The sequence below is a fragment of the Equus przewalskii genome, chromosome 7 (genome assembly GCF_037783145.1).
Source record: "Equus przewalskii isolate Varuska chromosome 7, EquPr2, whole genome shotgun sequence".
Taxonomy (NCBI): domain Eukaryota; kingdom Metazoa; phylum Chordata; class Mammalia; order Perissodactyla; family Equidae; genus Equus; species Equus przewalskii.
The window spans coordinates 842,276-867,408 of NC_091837.1; the positions used below are offsets into that span (position 1 = coordinate 842,276).

Genomic DNA, 25,133 nt, shown 5'->3' on the forward strand with positions numbered 1-25,133 from the left:
AGCTATTTTGTGAGTCCACCGACCTCGCCCTCGAGTGGACACTCGGGCAGCTTCACTGCACGGAGTTGATGCTCAGATGTGCTTGAGAAATGAACCCGATCTTTGAGATTTATGAAAACAACAAGGTTGCTGAAAACTGGCCTGAACTGCGTGGTTTCAGAAACAGCCAACTTAACGTGGACTTGCAGCCCATCGGCGAAAGACAGCTGTCACCAGCGTGGCCACGCTGGCTGGGCGCGCGGCCTTCTGACCCTCAGGACGCGCCCCGGCCCGCTCCACCCTCGGCCCGGCTCCCCTGCCCTTGGGCCCCGCCCCCCGCGCGCACCCCCGCCCCCGGCTGTTATTGGCTGCCCAGCTCGGACTTCCTGTTTATTGGCGTGTCTCAAGGAGGGGAGCGCGGAGGCGATCGTCATATCTCAGAGTTCATTGGTTCTTGTACCCGTCAATCACTCGGTGCCGGCTTTCTTAAATCGTCATTGGCTAGCGGGCTCAGTAGGCGGGGTTCGGCAGTCGCCGGGACATGGCTGACGGCGGCGGCTGGCGGGTAAGTGTGGTGGGCGCCCGGGACCTGCGGGCCCGGGTCCGACCGTGCGACCGGATTAGCCGAGCCCTGCCCCGGGGGGCCGCGGGGTGGGCCCCGGGGCGGCGGCGCTGCGGTCCGACTCAGACGCACCTCCCCCGCAGCCGCCACGCCCCTGCGAGGCCTACCGCGCGGAATGGGAGCTGTGCCGCAGCGCCGGGCACTTCCTGCACCACTACTACGTCCACGGCGAGCGGCCGGCCTGCGAGCAGTGGCGGCGCGACCTGGCCAGCTGCCGCGCGTGGGAGGAGCGCCGGAGCGCCGGAGCCCAGGTGCGCCGGGGCGGGGTGGCTGCGGCTCCCCGCCGGGGCGCCCGAGGGCGCGGGCCGCAGCCTGCCCACGTTCTCGCCCCAGGGTCTGCAGAGGGGCGCTGCCGGGGTCCCTCTCCTCCTCCTGCTTCCTTTCTTTAGAGAAATATCAAAAATTAGTGTATCGACCGGGCTTTCGGACGGCGTTAAGGACAAAGCGAGGAAGGGGGTGTAGAGCGTTTTGGAGAGAGAGGAGGGACCCCAACAGGGTCGTCAGCTGGCCTGCAGAGGCGGAGATCTCGCTGAGTCTTGAGTGACTGGCAGCCAGCCCCAGCAGACTTCACCCAGCCCCGGGGGGAGGGTGGGCACGACTCAGGAACACAGAGAAGGTCCAGGTGCTTGGAGGAGAAGGAGGGTATGCTGTAGAGGGGTAGGGGATGAGGCTGGAGAGGTACCGGGGACCTGGCTGGCCTTAAAGGGTTTAGATTCCAGCCTAAACGTGTGCTGGGAAGCATGATTTAATTTCTATCTTTAAAAGGTCAGTCTGGCTGCCCGGGTAGGAGAGTGTATTATGGAGGGGCAGGGAGACCTGTACGGAGGTGGTTCCGGTTGTCAGTTGTCATTCAGCAGAGATTGATCATGTTGGGCACTCTTCGGGATACAGGAGTGATGAGAACAGAGCCCCTACCCCCCTGGCACATGCATTCTAGTCTAGAATACCTGGTGCCTTGGAACTGTTGTGGTTGGGGAGATGGAGAAAAGCTGTGAGGGCTCAGTGCTGGCGGGGAGTGCCAGGGGAAGTGGAGTCAGCAGCCAGGCCACTGCTTCAAAGTTGTTATATGTGTGTGGTTATTGAAACAGACAAACTGGTGTGGAAACCAGGCTGCAGAATAAAAGAAAATGGTGACAAGTCCATAATAAGTGGAAGTCCAAAAGGTGGGAAAGATAGCTTCTAATCTATATGGCAAGTGATTAATAACCTTTGTTTGTATGTATGTATATGTGTGTGTGTGTATATATATTTTTTAACTCTTTTTTTTTTTTTGGTGAGGAAGATTGGCCCTGAGCTAACATCTGTTGCCAGTCTTCCTCTTTTGTATGTGGGACGCCACCACATCCTGGCTTGATGAGCGGTGTGTAGATCTGTGCCCATGATCTGAACCCACAGACCCCAGGTCACTGAAGTGGAATGTGTGAAGTTAACCACTATGCCACTGGGCTGGCCCCACATATATGTATTTTTAAAGAGAGCTCTTATGTATCAGGAAGAAAAATGGAGATGATTTGAGAATAGAAAAGTAGGCAAAGGACACAAAAAAGGAATTCAAAAAGAAGACCAAATGGCCTGGTATACAAGTCCAAATGAAAACAAGTGGTTTCTGACAATCCAGCAGAATGTCACAAGTGTCAGTGGGGTTTGGAGAGTCAGGAGTACTTGTGCAGTGTTGGTGGAGTGTCGTGTTCTGATTTCCTAAAAGTCAAATGCATACCTTTTGACCCCACAGTTTTACTTCTGGAAGTTTATCCTAAGGAAGTAATTGGGTAACAGTGCACAGTTAAAAGTTCAAAATGTCCAGGGGCTAGCCTGCTGGTGTAGTGGTTAAGTTTGCATGTGTGTCTTCAGCGTCCTGGGCTTGTCAGGTTCGGATCACTGGCGTGGACTTACACATTGCTCATCACTCCATGCTGTGGCAGCATCCCACATACAAAAAGTAGAGAAAGATTCGCACAGATGTTAACTCAGGGCCAATCTTCCTCACCAAAAAAAAAAAAAAAAAAAAAGTCCAAAATGTCCATTGTGCCACTGTTTGTGATAGCGCCAAAACTGAAAGTGTCCTAAATTCTGCTAATAGACATTTGACCAAATAACTTCCACACAGTGGAGTACTACATAGCCATTAAAAAGAATAGATAGTAATCTATCCAGGCATGCAAGGGTGCCTACAGTATATTACTTAGTGAAAAAAGTAGCAAGTATAACAGTAGAAACTTATTCTTTCTTTAGGGAATGTGATAGCTCTAGAATTTGGACCTAAAATTCTGTGGGGAGATAATACCTTCACCTCAGGGCTGGAGGTCTGGGAGTCTTCCATATTCTACTTTGCATTTCTGATTGCTTTTTAAACAAGAACAAACCATTTTGTTTGAAACAATGGAGCTTGTGCGCAGACAGACAAGTGGACAGCTGGAGAAGGTGAGAATATATGTGTAGAGAGGCCAGCATAGCGCCTCCCAAGAGCCCCTCTCGTGGTCGTGATGTACTGCCCTGTGCTTATTTTTGGGGGAGAGTGACAGAGAGAAGCTAGTGGACTGGGTGACATCTGTTGTCTGTCTGGACTCCTCGTCTGTCCAGGGCTCTCTGGGCATGTGTCTCTGGCCTCATCTTCCCCCTTCTGGCCACTCTTTCAGACCCTCGTCCCTCCTCCCAGCTCAACCCGCAGCCCTGTCTTAGCAGGTGAATCTGAGTAGGTCAACTGAAGGCATCGAGCCCTGAGCCCCAGGAGAAGACATTTTAAAATTTTCTCAAATTATGGTGATCTACACAAGTTTTTCACAGTAGCTTGGGAGAAAGAATGAGCTAGATCCGTGTGTGCTAAGAGGGAACAATCTCAAGGTTCACTGGGTAGAAGCAGCTGAGTTTCAGAGTGCTGCCTGCCATATGTGCCGTTTGTCCATCTGTGTTGGGGGTGCTGAGGAGGAGGGAGGTACAGGGGCCATGTGAGGGCCCGTGTGAGGCGGGAAGTGACCGGGGTCTCCTTTGTACAGCGGTCCCTCTGCGAGAGCGAGCGTGCAAGAGTCGAGGCTGCACGGAAGCATGCCCTCGTGTGGGCCCCAAGGCAGAGCCCCCCGGCAGACTGGCACCTCCCTCTGCCACAGGAGGAGAAGGACCAGTGATGAGCACCCCTGCACGGCCTCCTCTGGTCTGCTTCAAGTGGGGCTGGCACCCGACGCTAAGGACTGTGACCAACCCAAGCAGTCGAGTGGCTCCCTGGGAGCTTCTGCCTGGCTCGGAACATGGAGCACGATGGCTCAGCCCCGCTTGGCCAGCCCTGCCGTGCACTCAGGGCGCTCCACTGCTGCCACGCTCTGAAAGACAGCTTCCAGGAAACCAAGCACCACCAGACCCCTGTGAGCAGCCAGGTCAGGCTGGCTCGTGCTCGCCCCTGAGGACAGTAGCACAGGAGCTGACCGTCCCAAGGTCTAGAATTCTCAGGTAAACTCTTGAGTGGTAGTGCTGACCCCTGTGGACACTTAGGGGGTCAGAATGTGGTAGCTAAATGGTTGTGCTGCTGTGAATGCCTTACTTGGCCCTGGTGTGGTGATGACTTCATTGCCAGCCACAGGCCACTTGCTCAGTTCCTCTGCAGGCACAGGCAGGGCGTGTCTCGGGACCAGCACGCTTCACCTCGGTGCACAGGTAGGCCCCTTGGAGACCGTATTTAAGAAATGCACACAGCTACAGAACACACAACCTGGCATAAAAAGGGTTCGTGGACTCTTGGCTTAAAACACCCAAGCCGAAGACATGGAATTTTGGTCTCCTTCCCTCAGAATTTCCCCTGGTCATTTTTAGAAAATGTAGAATGTATCAAAAGCCATCTCAAACGTTTGATTCCAAATAGAAGCTGAAAATTAAAACCACAATTTAACTGTTGAAATGGTTAGATTTTGCATCTGACATTGTGCTCGAACACTGTTAGACTTTTGTATGCTTATGCTCTTGTAGATGTTTTTAAAATATATCTATGTGAACCAACAAAAACTCTAGTTCTTGAAGAGGTCTCTTTATTATTGATAATGTGATTTAGCATCTTGTGGCTGCAGAGCAGGCCCCAGTGTGGTGCTCAGGGCCAGGCCAGCCACATGCCCAGTGCCTTCCCCACTGTCTTCCTGGCCAGCAGGACCCACTGTGTCCTAGTACCTCCCTCATGACTGGGCCCCAACCTTGCCACAGGTGGTGAGTCAGACATCTTTTAAATAATTCTTTGGGGCAAAATAATCCATGACTTCATAAGGGTATACATTAAAGAATGAAATTTCCCCTCTTGTGTATGTTCTGTGTGCCACCAGAATCCCTGTGATTGTGTCCCCCTGTGAGTGGTGGGAGGTGTGCACATAGGACCCTGCTAGTCCCTCTGTGTGTGTGTGTCCCTGTGAGTGGTGGGAGGTGTGCACGTAGGACCCTGATAGTCCCTCTGTGTATATGTGTGTGTCCCTGTGAGTGGTGGGAGGTGTGCATGTAGGTCACCAGTAGTGTGTCTGTGTGTACCTATGAGGGGTGCTTGCAAATAGGACTCCAGGAACAGAGGCGAGTCTAAAGAAGAGGCAGGGTCTCCCCATCCCCAGGGGGCCTTGAGGTGTCTAAGCCAACGATGGTGTCTCCATCCTGGCACTGGCTGGGAGAGAGGGAAGGCTGCCAGAGCTCTGTAAGCGTTCTCCTCACTCTGAAACATGGGGCAGGGACATTTGAGTTTTGATCAGCGTGTGATGCCTGGAATTGCAGCAGCTCTTTTGGGGTTCCTGGGGGCAGGGCTGGGGCAGGCAAGAAAAGCCTGGGAGCAGCGGCTAACATTGTAGTCCTGAGGGACTCAGCTCATGGGAGCCAAAGTCCCCCTCGTCTGCTTGTGTAGAGCCGTGGGCTGCCTGCAGCTGAGTGCTCTGTTAGGAACCTTCTCAGCTACTCAGTGATTTCCACAAGGAGAGAGAACCATCTCTCTGGACAGAATATTCCTGAATCCCCACCTGTGTTCACCTGTTCACATCTTCTGAGCACCCACTGCACGCCAGGTGGGGTTTGAGGTTCTGGATCACAGTGTTGAAACAGACAAGTTGCCTTCAAAGAGTTCTGGTTGTGGTGTAGGGGCCAGGCATAAACATTTAAACATCGTTAAATAAGTGTCTAAATGATGGTAAGTGCTGTGAAGAAAATGGTCAGAGTGATGAGATAGAGTAGTGTATTTCAGCTTTTGAGATAAAACTGATAGTAGCAAGTGTATTATGTTATGGTCTGGTACCTACTGTTACATTCAGCATATGTTTTTGAAAGAAGCTTCATAAAACAATACTTACTGTACTGTGGGTGATAAACATTGACATTTTCAGTTCTGTGCCATTGAAAATAAACTGCTGTATATGCAATTTGGATGAACTCAAGGAAATTATGCTGAGTTGTAAAAAAAAAATCTTAAAGGGATACATATGGCATGATTCCATTTAGGTAACATTGGTGAAATCATGTAATCAGAGATGGAGAACAGTTAATGTTGTCGGGGATTAGGGATGGAAGGAAGGGGTGGGTGTGGCTTTAAAGGGGTATTTACCATCCTGTGGTGATGGTACCTTGACTGGTGGTTACACAGGGCTGCACATGATAAAATTGTGTAGAGCTAACACACAGATGAGTGCAGACATAATGGGGAATCTGACTGTGCTCTCGGCTGTAATGGTGTCACTCTGGGTCCTGATACTACTTGGTGTGTAAGATGGTAACACTGGGGGAGGCTGGGGGAACTGCACATAGCACCTGCCTGCATATTTATGTCCAACCTCCTGTGAATTTCAAAATAAAAAAGTGCTGGCCATGGCCCACTGAATTGGTTATACAGCCTAACACATAACACCTACTGGTTCAAAAGCACTCCTGCCAAGTACCTGCAGTGGGCGGGGAGGCAGGGAAGGCCTCAGTGTCTGAGCCTTGGCCTGGAGGAGGGGGCTGGAGCTTTGCATGGCAGAGAAAGGGGCCACAGGCCCTGAGCAACAAGTGCCATGTGCCGGCGGGGGCGGGGCATGGGCATCTGCAGTCAGGTCTGGACAGGATTCTCACCTGGAGGTAGCACAAGGCCTGCCTGACTCCCGTTGACAGAGCCTGTGGCTGCTGCGCAGGAGGAGCTGGGGGAGCGCCCAGCCTGGACAGGTCAGCTGGCTGCTGCAGTGGAGCAGGCAGAAGGCCACGACAACTTGGGTCACAGAGATGGCAGTGAGGTTGGGAAAAGCCGCTGGCTTCAGTATTTGTCTCACTGGCAGAGCCAAAGCACTTAAAACCCTCAGGCAACATTTTTATCCAGTGAAAACATTTATCTGGTAAGAGTTTTTTTTTAAAGTCACTGATTTCTTTTTAAAGATTGGCACCTGAGCTAACATCTGTTGCCAATCTTTTTTTTTTTTCCTCCTTCTTCCCCAAAGCCCCCCAGGACATAGTTGTAGGTTCTAGTTGCAGCTCCTTCTGGTTGTGCTATGTGGGACTCTGCCTCAGCATGACCTGGTGAGTGGTGCTAGGTGCGTGCCCAGGATCCGAACCCGCAAAACCCGGGCCGCCAAAGCAGAGCGCGCAAACTCAACCACTTGGCCCTGGGGCCAGCCCCTGGTAAGTTTTTTAACCAAAAGTGAACCACACACTAGGAAAACAGACCCTCTGGATTCTTATGCAAAGAAAATGTTTCCCTGGTTTATCTGCACTAAGGTAGTGAGGAGCCGAAAGCCTTTCTGAGGTGGGGATCAAGGCACTAGGAGGAAGGGCTGTTTTCACACTGGGCTGAATTGTGCCCTCCTAGGGGGTTAGAGGTTGAAGCTCTAACCCCTGTACCTCCCAATGTGACTGTTTGGAGACAGGGTGCTTAAAGAGGTAATTAAGTTAGAACGAGGTCACTAGGGTGGGCCCTAATCCACTGTGACTGGTGTGTCCTTATTAAAAGAGATGAGGATACAGGCCCAAAAAGATGACCATGTGAGAACACAGGGAGAAGGTAGCCCTCTGCAAGCCAAGGAGACAGGCCTCAGGAGAAACCAACCCAGCAAGACACCTTGATTTTGGAGTTTTAGCCTCCAGAATTGTGAGAAATCAATTTCTGTTGTTTCGGCCACACATTCTGTGATATTTTTTCTGGCAGCCCCAGCACACTAACATGTTTACTGTTCCAAACTAACAGCCCTTGAGCAAAAGCCTGAGAGCCCTCTGCCCTAGTCAGGCATCACGCCCTCTTGGGGGACACAGCAACTTTGTTAACTAGTATGTCCCTGGCTTGCTCCACTCTCTTCAGCCTCCCTCCCCAGCTCAAAGCTGGCCCTGCTGATAATACAAGGAAGCTCGTGTGCTCCGTCTGCCCACTGGCAAGGCCCTGCCCCTGTTCTGCACACATAGCACACGGCCTACACGTCCTTCACCTTTGCTCCTCCAGGTCACTTTGTGCCTCTCGCTGGTGGAGCCTGCCCCACACAGTTGGAATATCCCTTTTTACTGGGGGGCAGCAGGCGACGTCTTGGTCATTTCTCCCCAGGACCTGGCAAAGAAGGGCAGTATCTCTCGCCCCCTTCCATCCTCAGGTGAATTAATTTCGACTCTAACATAAGACAAAGAGACACTTGATTAAACTTATATTTATTCACAGCATGCCTGATTCTGTGACAGGCAGGCTGGAGCCTGGGTCCGTCTGGCTCTCAGGGGCAATGTGTTCTGTGGACGGCTGCCTGCAGCTCTATCTCTTGAACTCCACCTGTGTGTATACCTTGGTGATGTCCTGGTACCTGCCTTCAGGGGGCTGGTAGTTGGAGACCGGTGGCGTGTAATCTGGCCCTTCTCTCTCAAAGGGGAACAGACAGGGGTCCCGCTTGATGGCCTCCTCATGGAGCTCTGGGGACATGAGTTGTAGCTCCTGCAGAGCTTCCTGCTGGGCCTCAAGCATGGACCTGATGGTGTCCCTCTCCATCTCATGCTCTCGCTGCTTGTACAGGGACCACTTCTTCAGGAGCAGAGCTCTCCGCTCGCCTTCCTCAAAGGGGAGCTCTGTGTGAGGCCGCTGTCTGGGAACACACAAATCCAAAGGTGGGAAGCTGGGGAGCACTGACCTTCCTGGCCAGAGAGTCTCGGTAGTCACATATGACGCAAGCCTCCCATTGCCAATCACAGATGGAACTTAGGAAAGAAAGTGGGAGTTTGGGACAAATTAAGGAATGGAAAGTTGAATGTTGTGGCAGCTGCAAGTGATGCTGGAAACCAGTGCCATTTGCTTTACATGAAATAAGAAACAGTGATGCTCTGAGAAGACTAGTAGCACTTCCTCTGCCCTAGGCAGAGACTACCTTTGGTGAGAGGGGACTTTGGAGAAAAGTGAAATAGTGTTATGAAAATGGACACCAAAATCCCAAGGAGTCAAGAGCCCATATCAGCCTTTGGGTACCAAAAAAGCACCTGCCGTGTCCAACTTGTAAGTAGAAATGGTATACTTTTTTTTTTTACAAGAAGGAAGCAACCCTGCCAACCCTCATGCAACACATCCCAACTGTGAGCATTTGCATCATAAAGCAAGGGGCCAAGGGTTTTCTACCATCAGGATGGGGCAAGGGCTGCAGACCCAAGGCCCAAGTCATCAGCCACAGCTGAAACTCCTCGTGCAAAAGAGTAGCAATATGAACTCCCGAGCAGTGCTGATAGGCACTCATTCAAGCATCTGGCCTGGCTTATCACAACTATTCTGAGTTTCTTTACCACATTCAGCCATTCAAGAGCACCACCCAGGAATGCTTTCTCCAACTCCCACAAGACACATTCACAGAGAAAAGGAGTCAGGGCCAAGTCAGCCCAAGCCTGCTCACCCCTTCCCATCACAGGCGTGAACAGCAGACAGAACTTCCTGAAGGTGATGGAACTCCTTTGCCCTGAGGAGCTCAACCCTAGAGGACCCTTACCGTGCTTGATCCAAGAACTTCACAGGTGTAATAAAATCTTCAATGGGAATTAGCTCCTGGCTAGCCTTTTCCAGTCGTCGGATCCTCTTTTTCAAACGGTCCTTTACTGCTTGGTCTTTTTTAGGATCTACCTTCTTCTTCTTTCGCAGAGGTTCTGCTCTGATGGATGAAGCAAACATTAATTTTCCTCTTCAGTCTCACAGACATGCTGAGAGACATGGAGCTAGGTAGAGTGCCCCAACTTATCCTGAGCTCTCCACTGGGGAAGGAACTACATGGGCCTGCCCGCATGAGCTGAATGTGGCAGGGAGACAGCCTCCACCCCAGGGTCCTGGTGAGAAGTGTGTGAGCCCTGTCAACCCAGGAAGGGGTGAAAAAGCTTCATGGGGCGTCAGGGTATAAATTAAGGGGAAGCACTCATCTTTAGTGCTGGGGTTGAGGTATGCCTTGGGATTGCACTGAAAAGTGAAAATGCCAAACTGATAAATTAGAAGCTCCTTACTCACATTTTAAATGGATTTGTGATTTATAAAAATGATTTGAGTAAGACTAAAAGAGACAGTATAATAAAAGTTACTGGCATGTCCCTATTTACTTTCTGTGATTTCTTAACCAATTTCCCCATCCTAGAGCATTGACAAAAGTCTGATTTACTCTCAGGAAAACATCTCCTATGGTGATAATTTACTATTAGAATAATCAAATCATCTAGCATCAAGACCAAATTTTAGGAATCAAGTCCCTAGAAAGCATCCAAAGTCACAGGTGGAAAAACTAATCCTCGCATCTCCCCCACCTCTCTAGGGAATCAGAAATGGAAGGCCCACAGAGAAATAGAAGTTTATGCTGTGCCCTTTAAAACACAAGAATCCCTTCAAAGCTAATTAATTCTTATTTAAACTCCTGGCTTTTTTTGTCTTTTGTTTTTGCTGAGGAAGATTCGTCCTGAGCTAACATCCGTTGCCACTCCTCGATTTTTTGTACGTGGGACGCCTCCACAGCAGGGCCGCCGAGTGGTGCAGGTCTGGCCGGGCTCCGACCCCGCAAACCGGGCGCAGAAGCGGAGCGCGTGGCACTTTAACCACTCGGCCACCGGGCGGCCCTATATAAACTCCGTTTACATGTAACATTTGTTTTCTGATTACAGACACAGCGGTATTCCATAGAGAGAGTGTTGAAATGGCAGAAAACCATCTGCCTAAATTTGAGAAATTATAGGCGATTAATTCTGCAAACGTCCAGTAGTCTTGCTTTGTTCTGTCCAAGTGCACATCCGTCCCCACTGACACCCACAGAGGCCAGGCCCACGGCTGAGTACCTCATGGGAACGAGATCCCAGAAGGACAACAACGAAGCTCGCCGGCGGGTGTCTCTAATCTGTGTCTGCCAAGTTCCCAGAAGCCTGAAAGAGACGAGCATTATAAATACCTGATTCTCCCCCACTAAAGAAAAAGAAGAAAAATTTACGATGCCCTCAAAACCTGGGGTACGCAGAACTGCTGGATGTGACAGCAAGGTGACATGTGGGAGGTCCTTCCAAATCCCCCATTCGCACCAGAGGGCACTCGGGCAGGGGCCCCGCTGGCCAAGGCCCTGGCATTTTAACCCACAAGAAGAGGCGCAGTCAGCTAGCTATCCGTGGACAAGGGCGGCCCCCGGGCAGAGGATGCAGGCCAGGTCCGGCCTGCCCGCACCGAACCCCCGCGAACCAGCCGCGGTCCGCACTCACCAGCTCCCCGGGCGCAGCACGCGCGCGGAAGCGCCCAGCGCCGCGGCCATGGCCCCTTTGGCAGGCGACGGGCGGCTTCCGGGCGCGCACCCCTCTACGGTCCGGCCCGCGGTGCCCTACGAAAAAGTCCGGCCGTGCCGCCGGTCCGCAATCCCGCGTTCCGGCCCCGAAGAGCTGAGCCTCGCCTGGCCCCGCCCCCGACGCAGCCCCGCCCGTACGTCCCGGCGGCGCTTGGGCACGCCCCGAGCGCCTCGCACCTCGCGCTGCGCGGCGGCCTCTCCTTGGCCTGCGGCCGGCACCGCGGGATCTCCTCCGCCGCAGGCACGTCCCCGCCAGCGTTCCCCTCCGTGGTCGGCCTGCGTCCCTGCGAGGGCCAAGACCCCGCGGTGCGGCCGGAGTGGCCGAGTGGGTGCCCCTCGCCTCCTCCGGGCCCAAGTGTCCATGTCTGTGAAAACGCCCCGATCTCCCAATAAACACGGCCGCCTCGGGCTCCCCGTGACTCCCCCCGGGGCTGGCTAGGGCCCCCCGCATTCGTTCGAGCCCCGGGCGCGGCCGCCCCCCGGTGGGTGCATCCCGGCGCCGGCACGTGGCCTGGAGCTCGCGAGATGCCCAATAGACGCATGTTGATGAATGACGGAAGCTAGTTAATTAGCTGGACTCGGGACCGGCGAGGTGGAGCTGGTGAGCGACCGTGCACGCCGTTCCCGACCACGCCTGGCTCCTCCGGGCCGGGCTGCAACTCCAGGCCCGCTCGCCCGCCGCGCTCCCAGCCGACCCTTCTCTCCTCGGCCGTCGCGCCCGGGCCGGATCCGAAGCGGAGCCGCCCTGCCTCGCGCTGACCGCGGAGGAGCCGGGCGGCCCCGTCCGCGCAGGGAGCGGTTTCCCGCCGGGGCGATTTGGCAGGTGCGCGCCGTGACTTCCGGCGTTGCCCGGGAGCCGCCGGAGGAGGAGCGGCGCAGGGGATGCGGCTGTGGCGGCGGCGGCGGCGGCCGAGCGCGGGGGGCGGCTGTGGCGGCGGCGGGGGGCGCGGGCCGGCGATGGCGCGGCGGCGCTGAGGACGCGGGGCGGGCGACGGCCGGAGGGCGGGCGGCGCGGGAGGAAGCGGCGGCGGCGGCGGCGGCTCCATGGCCCGGGCGCGCTGAGGAACGCGGCTCTCGCCTCAGCCCGGCGGCGGCGGTGGCGGCCGAACAATGAAGCTCCTGAAGCCGACCTGGGTCAACCACAATGGTGAGTGCGCGCGGGGGTCGCGGGGGGCCGGCTCGGCAGTGGGCCGGGGGCTGGAGGCAGGTCGGAGCCGCGTGCAGGGCCTGCCGCCCGCTCCCGACGCCCGGTGCCCGGGCTGCGGGACAGGCGGGAGCGCACTTTGCCCTCGGCGCGGGGAGCCCCGCGAGCCCGGGCACGTGCTCCGCGCGGCGGGGCGAAGGCCGCTCGCCCCCGGCCTGGGGCTGAGCTTTCGCCGCCCACCCGCGCTTCGTGGCGGGGAGCGGCCCTGGGCGCCGCCGGCTCCTGCCGCTCGTCTGCCTCTGCCGGGATGTGCTCGGATGGTCCGGTGTGTGAACCAGGGGGTAGTCCTGTGGCCGTTCGGTGGCGGGGTGAAGACCTGAGATCTGCACGTCTCTGCCGTGACTGCCCCTGCCGAGGCCTGCATCTGGTGACAGTGCCTCCATTTGGGGGACTGTGGCTCAGGGCTGAGGTGCCCCAGCCGAAGGAGCCGCGTTTATGCTGAGCTGGGGCGTTCGGGCGACTTGGGTTGGGGCCTGTAGAGCACAGGTGCTCTAGGAGAGGGCCTTCTTTGACGTTGTGGCAGTGGCCCAAAGCGCTCCCTGGGGATGGGCTCTTCCCGTCCTCCGGTTGGGAGCAGACCCTGGGGCAGAGAAGCCCGCGGTAACCAGTGGTTTTGTCCTAGCTCTGCTCTGCTGGCACAGTTGCTGCGGGAGTTGGCCTTTGCTCCCCAAGGAGGGGAGGGGAGGGGAGCCCCCATCTCCCTGCTGGCAGCACTGAAGCCCAGGGAGCTCCCTCCAGCCTAGGACGGTAGCCCTGCGTCCAGCGCCTCTCTGATTCTGTCTGGTTCCTTATTTCTACTTTGCAGTGCGACTAGAGGGAGCTACAGTTTTCTTTAGAGCAAGTAGAGTGGATGCTCTTGCCTTTTTTATACATCTAGCTTTTTAGTTTGTGACTTGATCCCATGATGCTTTCTACTATTGTAACTAAACTGAACTGAACATGTCTGTGTTCTCTTCGGTTGGAAGTGCTCTCTCCTTCCATCTTCTTGTGTGACATCTTTCTCATTTTTCAGAGCCCAGGTGACGTCACCTTTTCCTTTTGTTACCATTTCTCCTGAGTTATTCCACTAACTCTGTCCCTGTGGGTGTACTTCCCATATGCCCCCCAGGGCAGGGACTGCCTCACTCCCCCCTGTGTTCCCTGCCACACACTCAGCAACGCCTTCTATGTAAAAACTACATGGCAAATGTTGGCTAACACAGGTAAGAAGATTAATGTTTTCATAATTGACGAAGACACAACTAGGTTCATGGTGCATGAAAGCAAAAATGGTGAGCTTCAGTTTCACTTCTGCTGTGTTGATCTCCAAGAGCATTTCTGGATGTATAGTGTGCAGATCTTCCCCTGGAGAACTCGCCGAACGTTCAGTAATTATAGATTGTGGTGTTTGTAAAGTAGGGAAGGAGAGGTTTTCTTATGAACTAGTTTGCTGTGTAAGTGAAGGTCTGAAGGAATCTTTATTTCAAAATGCTTTGCCTCGATCAGTATGTGTGAATAGTCTACCCTTCTCCAGTCTCTCTTTTGCCTTCTGTCATATAATTTCTAAATTCGTGATAGTCTCCTTTGTAGAATACAAGTTTTATGCTGTGTAAGCCTAAGTCAGTCAAGATGCTTAAGTGACTGTCTAGGTACAAATAAGTGAGAATTTGCAGCCAGGCCAGCAGCCAAACATCCCAGCCTGGCTAACATCTGTTGCCAATCTTTTTTTCCTCCTCCTTCTTTTCCCCAAAGCCACCCAGTACATAGCTGTATATTCTAGTTTAGTTGTAGGTCCTTCTGGTTGTGCTGTGTGGGACGCCGCCTCAGCATGGCCCGAGGAGCGCTGCTAGGTCTGCGCCCAGGATTGGAACTGGCAAAACCCTGGGCCACCGAAGCAGAGTCCGCAAACTTAACCATACAGCCACGGGGCCGGCCCTGGGACTTAACTTCTTTTTAACTTGTACTTTGTAAAATTTCCCTTTTTTTTTTAAATCTCCTGAAATCAACCCCTGTCTCGTCTCATTGAGTGTTCAAAAGTACTGTCAGGGGAAAGTACCACTATTCTGAAGGACATGATGATGGTCTGGGTCACTACTGAGCAGTCCTTTAAAGACGAGTGAATGGTGGAAGCTGTTGAGGGCAGGGGCTACTTAGCCACAGTGCTAGGTAGTGGCCAGTAAAATCGAGCTTACTTTGGATTAACAAACTAAAAAGCCCGTGGTGATTTGGCGCGTGCATCATTGCTCTTTCTGGCTTCCTGACTCTGTATTCATGTCTCCCAACTCATTTTGCAGATTGAACGTATTTGTTCAGGTGTCTGAGAGTCCAAAGAGGAAAGGAGCAGAGAGCCCAGCCTTTTCCCCATGGTGGTGGGATCCATTCAGACAGAGTGGAGAGGGCAGCTGGAATAGAGCAGGTTGAAGGCAAAGGGAGAACTATTTTGGGGGGGATAGGCATACTTTTGGTCTTCATTTTCCTGGTTGAAAATAGTGGTAAGACCGTTCCTCTAGGGTAGGGTTTCTTAGTCTCAGCACTGTTGATATTTTGAGCCATATAATTGTTGTGGGAAATGTCCTATGTGTTGTAGGATGTTAACAGCATCCCTGGCCTTGACCCACCAGATGCCAGTAGCGCCCCACACACACCCAATTGTGACAACCAAAAATGTCTCCAGACATGGCCAGTGTCCCCTGTTGGCCAAAATCACCCCTGGTTGAGAATCACTGCTCTCAGGGGATCAGTAAGTTTATAAATCTTAAAGTTGTCACATCACAGTGAAATGAGCCTTGACCATGACATCAGACTGGCTTTAAGATGCCATCATTCATTAGCTGTAGATTCTTTGGCTTGTGTCTTTACTTCTGGCCTTGGTCAAGCTAAATAAATATAAAGACTCATTCCTATCATTTCACTCTGTAGCCAAATATAGACGACTGTCTTAAATTAAGATGTATAATAAGAGCTAATAATACTTATCACTTATATAGAAGCTATGTGCAGGGCACTGTTCACACACACACACACGTTTTACTCTGTGTTCTTGGATATAGTATTTCTTATATATTTAATTTTATTTTAGGCTTGGCTAAAATAAGGTTAATTTCTAATTTAGGTTATGACCATATATTAGTCAGAGAGTGAAAGTGGTTGGGGTTTTTAGTTGTAGAAAACATAATTTGTTTAGAAAATTTCATTGAGATTCATAGTTCTTCCCATCCCTCGGCCTTTGTTCCTGAGAGTTTTTTCTGTAATTCTCATTCCTGGGCGGACAGCACTCGTGCTCAGCTCTTCAGTAAAGCCTGTTCTCACTAGAAGGGCCGAGACTGAAAGCAGCCTCTTCCTCCTTTGGCCTCTGGCTCGTGCTTAGATGGGAGTGTAGGGGAAAGGTGTTTGGCAGATTTTCAGTACTGGGATAATTGATCAGTTAATCACATTGCTTTATGGTGTGTTTTTCTCCTGTCCTGTGATTGGATTATTTTTTTTTCTATCCTGTCTCATTCCAGAAAGGATTTTAAGACACACTACTGAGACATATACTGCATCTGGATAAAAATAAATAAGTCAGCTTGAAGGGGAAGTGTGGGCAGGATGAATGTGGAAAGGGCCTGCACAGCTGCTGGAGGGGCACTGCAGACCAGTCTCTGAGAACAGGCGGGGCGGGATCCTTACGGTGATCCGTTATGATTACAGTGGGCGTTAAGATAAACTTCGCCGTTGCTCTAGATCAGGGGTTCTCAAACAGGCCAATGTCTGGAGACATTTTTGGTTTTCATAGCTGAGTGGGTGAATGCTACTTGTATCTAGTGGGGAGAGGACAGGACTGCTGCTGAACATCCTGCAGCATGTAGGACATTTCCCCACAACAAAGGATCATTGAGCCCAAACCGTCAGTAGTGCCCAGTTTGAGAAACCCTGCTTTAGATAAGGACTTCTTTGTTGTTATTTACCTTTTTATGTATTTGTCTCATCATTCCAACTAGATTGTAATCTTTTGACGACAAGAATTTTGCCTTTTCTTTTCGAGTCAGACAGCCCTGTTCTTGAGTCTCTGTGCTCTGCTGCTCACTAAATATGTCACAGAAGATGTTTTTCATCTCTTTTCCTGATCTGTTAAATGAAGCCAATGGCACCGGCCTCACCTGCCACCTGTGAAGGCTCAAGAAATGCGAGCTCTCTCCACTCTGTCCCTCACTGTCTCACTGACCTGAAGGCAGAAGGTGAACTTAAGAAAATAACCAGACTACCTCTGAAGAGGATTCAGAAGAAAACTGGATGGGCTTTGCTTTGGAGGATACGCATGTGGATTTTTCACTGATTTATGCACCAAACATTGAACCCTTATGGAGAGAAGTTCTTTGGGGACTAGAGGAAAATAAGGCTATCCCTGTGTATGGAAAGCTTTGCGGTAGGTGGGAGACAAGGCGTATGCACCACATTCTAGAGTGCAGGGCAGATGGAAACCAGAGCTGCGTGAGTGAGCCACGATAGCCCCAGGGAGGACCGCCTGGTTAGTGGGTGTGCCCTTGGGCTGAGCCTTGACCAGAGAAGGATTGTGATGGCAGAGAAAGTGCTGCCTCTGTGGAAGCATCAGGAGCAAAGGCCTGGGGTTGAGAGCATTTAGGAGAAGGCAGAGCATCTTACGGAGTGAGACTGAATGGGGGAAGGGAGAATGGGGCTGGGAGGCACAGCCTTGAGCACCTTTCTAGAAGCTTGGCCTCCTTTCTGGGGGTTGGGGGAGGGAAGGATTGAGGTTTCTCAAGAGGCTGGATGTAACATCCAACCTGTGTCTCTGGAAGGCCCTGGAGGATTTAAAAGGCAGTTCCCTAGGTCTTGGTGAGAGGTGATGAGAGAAACAGGAAGGTCACTGGTGGTGGAGGTGAGAAGGAGTGGGTAGGCACTGAAGACAGGGCCAAAGCAGGTGACTGTAGATTTGGGTCCCTTAGTATGTTGGAGAAAGAGTAGGCATGAAGGCTAGGAAATGGGATTTTCTTAAACATTTGTTTTAATCTAAGAAGTGATTGAAAAGATGTTTTCACTATATGAGCAGAATCGTAGTTATACAGCTGAGGGGGACCTCTGGGCAGCATCTGGCCTCGGCCGCTGAAGGAATTTGCTGCCATTGCACTGATCCTGTTGGTGACCTGGGAGAGGGGGCTGTGTCTGCCTTGAACCCTCCTTTTCCCCAGAGGTTGCTAGGCTACCCCATTCCTCCAGGGTGTTTGCCTATAGACTGCAGAGGTGTCTAGCACATTAAACATACATCTGGAATTAGCCCTGGGAACCCAAAATTGATGCAAGCACATTTTATCATCCTGCCAAGATGAGCAACAACACCTAGAGAGGTGAGTGGAGCCATCAGCAGTGTCTACATTGTTAAATAGCAGAAAGGGAATGTCGCAGATACTGTGGGTTGCCTGCTCCCTTATTCCTTTCCAGCAGAACCTCAGTTTTTTTCCCAAATATCTGCCCTCTTCTGTAGGCCAAGCTGCCGGGGCAAGTCTTGATAGCCCTAAGCTGGTGTGTGGGTGAATACCTGGGATTTGTTGGGGAACAGACATGCAATGCTATTCCAGCCAGTAAGACTGGGATTGGGTGTCTGCTCAGGGCTCCGGTGGAATCGAGTAAGAAGAGATGCTTGGGAGAACCATCTCTCTTCTGCTGGACTTCACTAGGTCTGCACGAGGCAGCCAGCCTGTGACTTTGAGAACAGGGCTCACACTGAGGGTGACAGGAGGGGAAGATGGAAGGACGTGACTTCTTAAGCTGCTAAATTAATGAACTCTGAAGCTGACCCATCTCAGGACTTCTTATATGAGTTAGTAGCTTACCCTTGAAGTTTTCTATGACTTGCAGGAGAAAGAAAATAATCCCTAGCAGTACAGCTTGCAGATGGAAACTGAGGCTGAGTGAAACGAGGTGACCTCTCCAGGATTACATTAGATGAAAAGGGGATGAGTTGGGCTTCTCACCCAGACTCCAGTTAGAGCTCAGGCTTACTCGTTCTAATTACCAAGTGGTGGTCTCTGTGCTGAGGTTGGCCACCTCTGTCTTAGAGAGCTTCAAGAAGGAGCTTTCAGAGACCATGTGGTACAGCTTGGTATTAGGAGTCCCCTCATGCTTTGATATTATTGTCCTATGGCTGCTTCTGTAGCCACTCGGAAGACCTTGGGGCTTCTAAGCTGGCAGGTTTCTCTTGAGGTGTACTTGACGGCCTTCTCTGGCTTTTGGTTTTCGAGAGTTCTCCAGTCATGGGGTATCAACAGAATGCTTTCAGGAGGGGCAGGGTGGGGCTTGTGCCCCAGTCATGGACTTTGAGTCTTCCCCATTGACCTGCTTGAGCCAGCTAGGTCACATGCCCTCTGTTACACAATCACTGTTGCCTGCTGGCTTAGATAGGGGAGGGGTAAATACCAGAATAAAATTGGGGTTCTGCTAGGGACCTCCCCACTGAAAGCAAGCTTTTGGAGGGCAGAGGCTCTGTCTTTGCTCATGCTCTAGCCCCAGGGCCTAGGACAGTGCCCGGCACTTCCTGCAGTAGGTCCTCAGTAAATGTCAAGTGAGTGTTGAATGCTGGAGGAAACTTGACAGAGGATAGCTTGTGGACGGGCAGCCCACAGTGTCTGCTACCCTTGGCTGGTAGAGTTGGCTTGCTTCATAAAACTTCCTGTTCATCCTGGCTCGCTCTTTTAATAGATCAGACTTTCTGGTGGAATCACTGGGAATTCCAATGATTAGAGGAAGCGTTCTGCCCAAGCGCTTACCCAAGGAACCATTTACATAATTGTGTTTGGAGCTTTCCGTTTTAGGAAGGGGAGTAGATGAAACAGAACAGATAGCAAATGGTTTAGAACACTCCCGGCAGAAAAAAAAAAAAAACCATTTAGGTCAAAATTTGTTGCTTTTAAAAGCAGTACCTGCCTTGATGCGTTAACCAACCTAGAACAAGTCACAGGGAAGCTACCCTGGCCAGAGCCACCGTGGTGAGGGACAGACAGAAGAGGCAGCAAGTCTCATTTGAGGGCCAGGAATAGGCCTTCATAGGAGCAGACTCATGGTCTGCTGTATCCTGCAACAGAAGGTCCTGCACATAGAGACACTCAATAAATTCGTCATTCAACAAATAATGAGTGCCAGTTGTGTGCCAGGGGCTACAGGCCGTGAACCAACCAGCATTCCAGAATCTGTTGAGGAGTAGCATGTGATGCATTCTAGCCAGTGAGAATGAGAGGGGTATCTGCTGGGGTCGTCCTGTGTATGCTAAAAGGGAGGTGTAGGAGAGGAGTGTACTGGGGAGACAGACAGCAGACATCATAAACAAGAGCAGTTACAGGGAGCGCTAGGTAGGAGAGTGGGGAGAAACAGCAGACAGAGATGAGGAGCACTGGGGTAGGGGTGGAGCATGGGAGAATTTTAAATAGGGTAGTTTGGGAAGGCCTGAGTGAGAAGGTAACGTGTGACAAAGACCTCGTTGCAGGAAGCAGACTGTGAGCTGGAGAGTTTTGCATGCAGGAGAATTATCAGAGAGTGCTCCTGGAATCCCACCTGCAGGAGAGTGAGGGAGGCAGGACTGGGCAGGGAGAAGTTGAGCTGTAATGGAAGTTCAAAAACCACAGCCAACCCCATGGGGGCTCTGCAGCTGGGATAGCCCTTCAGAGTTGTTCTGAGTTGTGGTGAGGAGCCAGGCCTCATATTCCCACGTCCACAGTCACTGGGCACTGGCTGTCCTGCGGAGGGGGCTTGACCTTGGTCGAAGCAGTTCTTCCACTGAGGGCAGGTCCCACCTGGAGAACAACTCAGCTGAGGGCTTTCACAGGCGGCCAGCATTCCTACAGCTGGCACATCCGTTCATTCCTGGAGGGAGGGGACCTGGACAGGGTACCAGGGCATCCACGACAGGTCTGATGGAGGTGAGGAAGGCAGCCATCCGAGCATTCCAGGCAGAGAGAACAGCGAGAACCTGCCTGGCGGGTTTGAGGAATAGCAGGAATGTCTTGTGATTGGAGCGAGACTGGAGCAATGCAAGGGCAAGAGCACAAAGAGGTAAAGCAAGAGAGAAACAGTGAACAGACTGGGAGGACCTGGTTGGCTGCTGGAAGCCCTTGATTCTCAGTGTCATGGGAGCAGAGGATCTGACTTGGGTCTTAGAGGTTGTCTGGACTGCTGCATTGGGACTAGGCTGGGTGTGGGGGCAAAGGAGGGAGCTGGGAGACCCATGAAGAGGCTGTCACAATGATCCACGCAAGAGATGACTATGGTTTGGACCAGGGTGGCAATGGAGGTGATGGTCCTAGTGAGATATAGTTGGATTCTGAGAGAGTGTGTGTGTATACTGCACACACACATATTACTCTTTCGGTATAATTTACATAGGGCAATGCACAGACCTTAAGTGTACAGTTTGATGAATTTTGACAAATAGATACTCTGTAACCTATTCGCCACTCAAGATTATAGAACATTTGTATCTCCCCAGAAAGTTTGAGTTAAACAGATACGTTGCGAAGGTAGAGTCACCAGGGTAGAATGTGGACTGTGAGACAAGGGAAGGCTAAAGAGTGACTCTTGTGCCAATAGCAGAGTTGGTGTCCACTGAGATCAGTGAGGCTGTGAAAGGAGCAGATAGAGAGGAAGAGCCAGGATTCAGTTAGATGGCCTGGGCCAAGTGAGGCCACCGCACAAGGCCCTCCCCAAGCATCAGTTGGCTGAGTGGCCTCTCTGCCTTCTCCTGCTGGAAAACAGTAGAGGTCCATTCTAGAGCTGTTGTTAAGGAACAAGACAAATATCTTTGTTTTTGTGACAATTGCTAAATATAATTATACTAGGATACTTCTTATGATGTATGTGTGGATCTGGATAATGATGCATTTTGTGATTTAATACTTTTAATTTGTAAAATGTAAAATTCTTCTTCTTAGTATCAAAGTAATACCTGTTCAATTTAGGAAAAATTAGAAAATGCAGAAAGGAAAACACATTGTTAAAACTTTTTTAATGTGGTCTTTCAGACCATTTGGGGAAGAAAATAACTGGATGACTGGATGCTTTTTAGGAAAAAACACACATTTAGTGTACATACCACTTTATAAAAGTATCTGAATTTTTTAAGACCCTAGCCAAATCCCCAATACGATACCCGATCCGGTGTTTCTCTTGTGTAGCCTCCCTTCAGACCTTGCATTGCACATCTGACTGGAATAGCTAAAATGTTGCTGTGCATTTTCCACTTAAGTAATATTGTAGGTTTGTTATTTTCATTTCTTTTTTTAAAATTGAGGTATAATTGACATGTAGCATTATATAATTTCAGGTGTACAACATAATGATTCTGTATTTGTGTATATTGCAAAATGATCACCACAGTAAGTAGTTAACACCCATCACTATATGTAGTTACAGAATTTTTTTTCTTGATGAGCACTTTTAAGATTTACTCTCTTAGCAACTTGCAAATACGCAATACAGTTTTATTAACTACAGGCATAACTCATTTTATTGTGCTTTGTTTTATTAAGCACTATGCAGATACTGTGTCTTTTACAAATTGAAGGTTTGTGACAACCCTGCGTCGAGCAAGTCTGTTGATGGCCATTTTTCCAGCAGTATTTGCTCACTTTGTGTCTGTCATATTTTGGTAATTCTTGCAATATTTCAAGCTTTTTCACTATTATTAAGTTTGTTACAGTGATCAGTGATCTTTGATGTTACTATGGTAATTGTTTTGGGGTCCCTTGAACTGCACCCATATAAGGCAGGGAAGTTAATCGATAAATGTTTGTGTTCTGACTGCTCCACCAACACCCGTCTCTCTCCCTCTCCTCGGGCCTCCCTATTCCCTGAGACACAAACACAACCATTTTGAAATTAGGCCAATTAATAACCCTGCAATGGCCTCTAAGGGTTCAAATGAAAGATGAGTCACACGTCTCTCACTTTAAATCAAAAGCTACAAGTGATTAAGCTTAGTGAGGAAGGAATGTCCAAAGCTGAGATAGGCCAAAAGCTGGGCCTCTTGGGCCAAAAAGTTAGCCAAGTTGAGAATGCAAAGGAAAAGTCCTTGAAGGAAATTAAAAGTGCTGCTCCAGTGAACACAGGAGATAAGAAGGCAAAACAGCCTTATTGCTGATACGGAGAAAGTGTTAGTGGTCTGGGTAGAAGATCAAACCAGCCACAACATTCCCTTAAGCTGAAGCCTAATCCAGAGCAAGGCCCTAATTCTCTTTAATTCTACAAAGGCTGAGCGAAGTCAGGAAGCTGCGGAAGAAAAGGTTGAAGCCAGCAGAGGTTGGTTCATGAAATTTAAGGAAAGAAGCGTCTCCGTGACGTATAAGTGCAGGTGAAGCAGCAAGTGCTGATGCAGAAGCTGCAGCGAGTTCTCCAGAAGGTCTGGCTAAGATCATTCATGAAGGTGGCCACTCTAAACAACAGATTTTCAGTGTAGACAGAACAGCCTTGTATTGGAAGAAGACGCCATCTAGGACTTTCGCTAGGGAGGAGAAGTCAGTGCCTCCCTTCAAAGCTTCAAAGGACAGCCTGACTCTCTTGTTAGGGGCTAATGCAGCTGGTGACTTGAAGGTGAAGCCTGATCATTTATCATTCCAGAAAGCCTAGGGCCCTTAAGAATTGTGCTAAATCTACTCTGCTGTGCTCCATACCTGAAATGACAAAGCCTGGATGACAGCACATCTGTGTACAACATGGTTTACTGAATATTTTAAGCCCACTGTGGAGACCTACTGCTCAGAAAAAAAGATTCGTTTCAAAATGTTACTGCTCACGGTCGCCCTGACCTGGTCGCCCAAGAGCTCTGATAGAGATGTGAACGAGATGAGTGTTGTTTTCATGCCTGCTAACACAGTATCCATTCTGCAGCCCATGGATCAAGGAGTCATTTTGAAATAGATCTCGTAAGGCTCTAGCTGCCATGGATCGTGATTCCTCTGATGGATCTGGGCCAAGTAAATTGACAACCTTCTGGAAAGCATTCACCATTCTAGACGCCATTAAGAACATTTGTGATTCATGGGAAGAGGTCCAGATAGCAGCATTAACAGGATTTTGGAGGAAGTGGATTCCAGCCCTCATGGATGACTTTGAGGGTTCCAGGCTTCAGTGGAGGAAGTAGCTGCAGGTGTGGAAGTAGCGGGAGAACTAGAGTCAGAAGAGGAGCCTGCGGAGGACTGAACTGCTGCAATCTCCTGACAGACGGACGGGTGAGGAGCTGCTTCGTGTGGACGAACAGAGAAAGTGGTTTCTTGAGATGGAATCTCCTCCTGGTGCAGATGCTGTGACGATTGTTGAAACGACAACCAGGGATTTAGAATCTGACGTAATCTTAGTTGGTGAAGCAGCGGCAGGGTTTGAGAGGATGGACGCCAGTTTTGAAAGAAGTTCTCCTGCGGGTAAAATGCTGTCGAACAGCATCGCACGCCGCAGAGAAATCATTGGTGAGAGGAAGAGTCAGTCAGTGCGGCCAGCTTCACTGTTGGGTTATTTCAGGAAATTGCCACAGCCACCCGAACCTTCAGCAACCCCCGCCCTGATCTGTCAGCGGCCATCGGCACCGAGGCCAGACCCTCCACCAGCAAAAGGATCACGACTCTCTGAAGGCTCAGATGATGGTTAGCATCTTTTAGTAATAAAGTACTTTTTAATTATGTACATTGTTTTTTTAGACATAATGCTATTTTACACTTAATAGACTACAGTGTACGTAAACATAACTTTTATATGCACTGGGAAACTGAAAAATTCGTGTGACTCGCTTTATTGCAATATTCCCTTTATTGTGGTGGTCTGGAACCAAACCCTCAATATCTCAGACGTTTGCCTGTATAATTTTCTTAATTGTGATCATTGTTAATCTAACAGGATTTACCCCCATGGGAATGTTATTCTTAATTGCTGTTAATTTTCTAATGGAACTGAGTGGAAGAGATGATTATATTTATGGAAATCCATTTTGCTGGTAACTTTTAAGGAATATCTCTGTTGTACAAAATTAGAGAAGAAAAGAGTATGAGGAAAGAGATAGGGACTGTTACCAAAATTTTCCTGATTGTGTTTTGGCAAACGCTGCGGGAGGAGTGATTACGGTCTATAAATGATATACATGGCACTCTCTTCTCATTTAGTTCGTGGCCAAGGGAAAAAAAACACGGTTGTATGATTGCTACAACTTCCTTCCTTTGCTATGTTTTGAATCTTTCAGCCACCTGACGCCTATGAGATGTCATTGCTTACTTACTTAAGTAAGTAGTGCTTACTTAAGAAAGCTGGAGAAGCTTTTGTGGTTGAAAGTGGTAGAGACAACAGCAGGAGCAGATGGCTCTGTGAGCCAGCCAAGGCTGTGCTTCCCACCTGCAGGTGGTTGGTGACATCTGAGTCCCCACCTCAGGAGATGAGGAGTCTGCCTCTCGAAGATTGGGAAGGTAGTGACCCTGAAAGTATGTTTGAATTTGGGACCTTTGACACAGGTTTCCTCCAGGCATTAAGAGCAACAAGTATTTATTGAGAGCCTACAATGTGCCAGGCCATAGCTCTAGGTACTGGGAATGACTCCGACTAAAACAGACAAAAACTGCTGAGCTGTTGGAGTTTACATTCTGCCAGGTGGGATGGACAGACATAGAAT

The 25,133-nt window shown here is 50.5% G+C and overlaps 3 protein-coding genes across 14 annotated transcripts in view; 2 read left to right on the forward strand and 1 right to left on the reverse strand.

Annotated features, from left to right (window-relative positions):
- The first annotated feature begins 439 nt into the window (after positions 1 to 439).
- C7H22orf39 (chromosome 7 C22orf39 homolog) lies at positions 440 to 4,591 on the forward strand. Its single transcript, XM_070628138.1, has 3 exons — positions 440 to 544; positions 685 to 852; positions 3,595 to 4,591. The coding sequence occupies exons 1-3, from the start codon at positions 521 to 523 to the stop codon at positions 3,721 to 3,723; spliced, it is 321 nt and encodes a 106-aa protein (XP_070484239.1). The 5' UTR covers positions 440 to 520; the 3' UTR covers positions 3,724 to 4,591.
- A 3,595-nt stretch (positions 4,592 to 8,186) lies between these two features.
- MRPL40 (mitochondrial ribosomal protein L40) lies at positions 8,187 to 12,127 on the reverse strand. 2 transcript variants are annotated; one of them, XM_070628137.1, is made up of 4 exons: positions 11,497 to 12,127; positions 10,829 to 10,912; positions 9,511 to 9,669; positions 8,187 to 8,625 (listed from the first exon to the last, which is right to left on the reverse strand). In XM_070628137.1, the coding sequence occupies exons 1-4, from the start codon at positions 11,859 to 11,861 to the stop codon at positions 8,301 to 8,303; spliced, it is 933 nt and encodes a 310-aa protein (XP_070484238.1). In that variant the 5' UTR covers positions 11,862 to 12,127; the 3' UTR covers positions 8,187 to 8,300. The 2 variants fall into 2 exon arrangements, with proteins under 2 accessions (XP_070484238.1, XP_008538719.1); XM_008540497.2 differs by lacking the exon at positions 11,497 to 12,127 and adding an exon at positions 11,240 to 11,449.
- Positions 12,128 to 12,273: 146 nt separating this feature from the next.
- The window catches only part of HIRA (histone cell cycle regulator), a 90,911-nt gene continuing 78,051 nt past the window's right edge, over positions 12,274 to 25,133 (forward strand). For 5 of the 11 annotated variants that reach the window (XR_011542162.1, XM_070628121.1, XM_070628128.1 and 2 more), the window contains exon 1: positions 12,274 to 12,466. Coding sequence is in view for 4 of the 11 variants with exons in the window: in XM_070628121.1 (XP_070484222.1) it covers positions 12,430 to 12,466 (37 nt within the window). In the remaining 7 variants the exon portion in view is untranslated. The remainder of the gene's footprint in view (positions 12,467 to 25,133) is intronic. The other 6 variants (XM_070628136.1, XM_070628135.1, XM_070628134.1 and 3 more) reach the window with 6 other exon arrangements.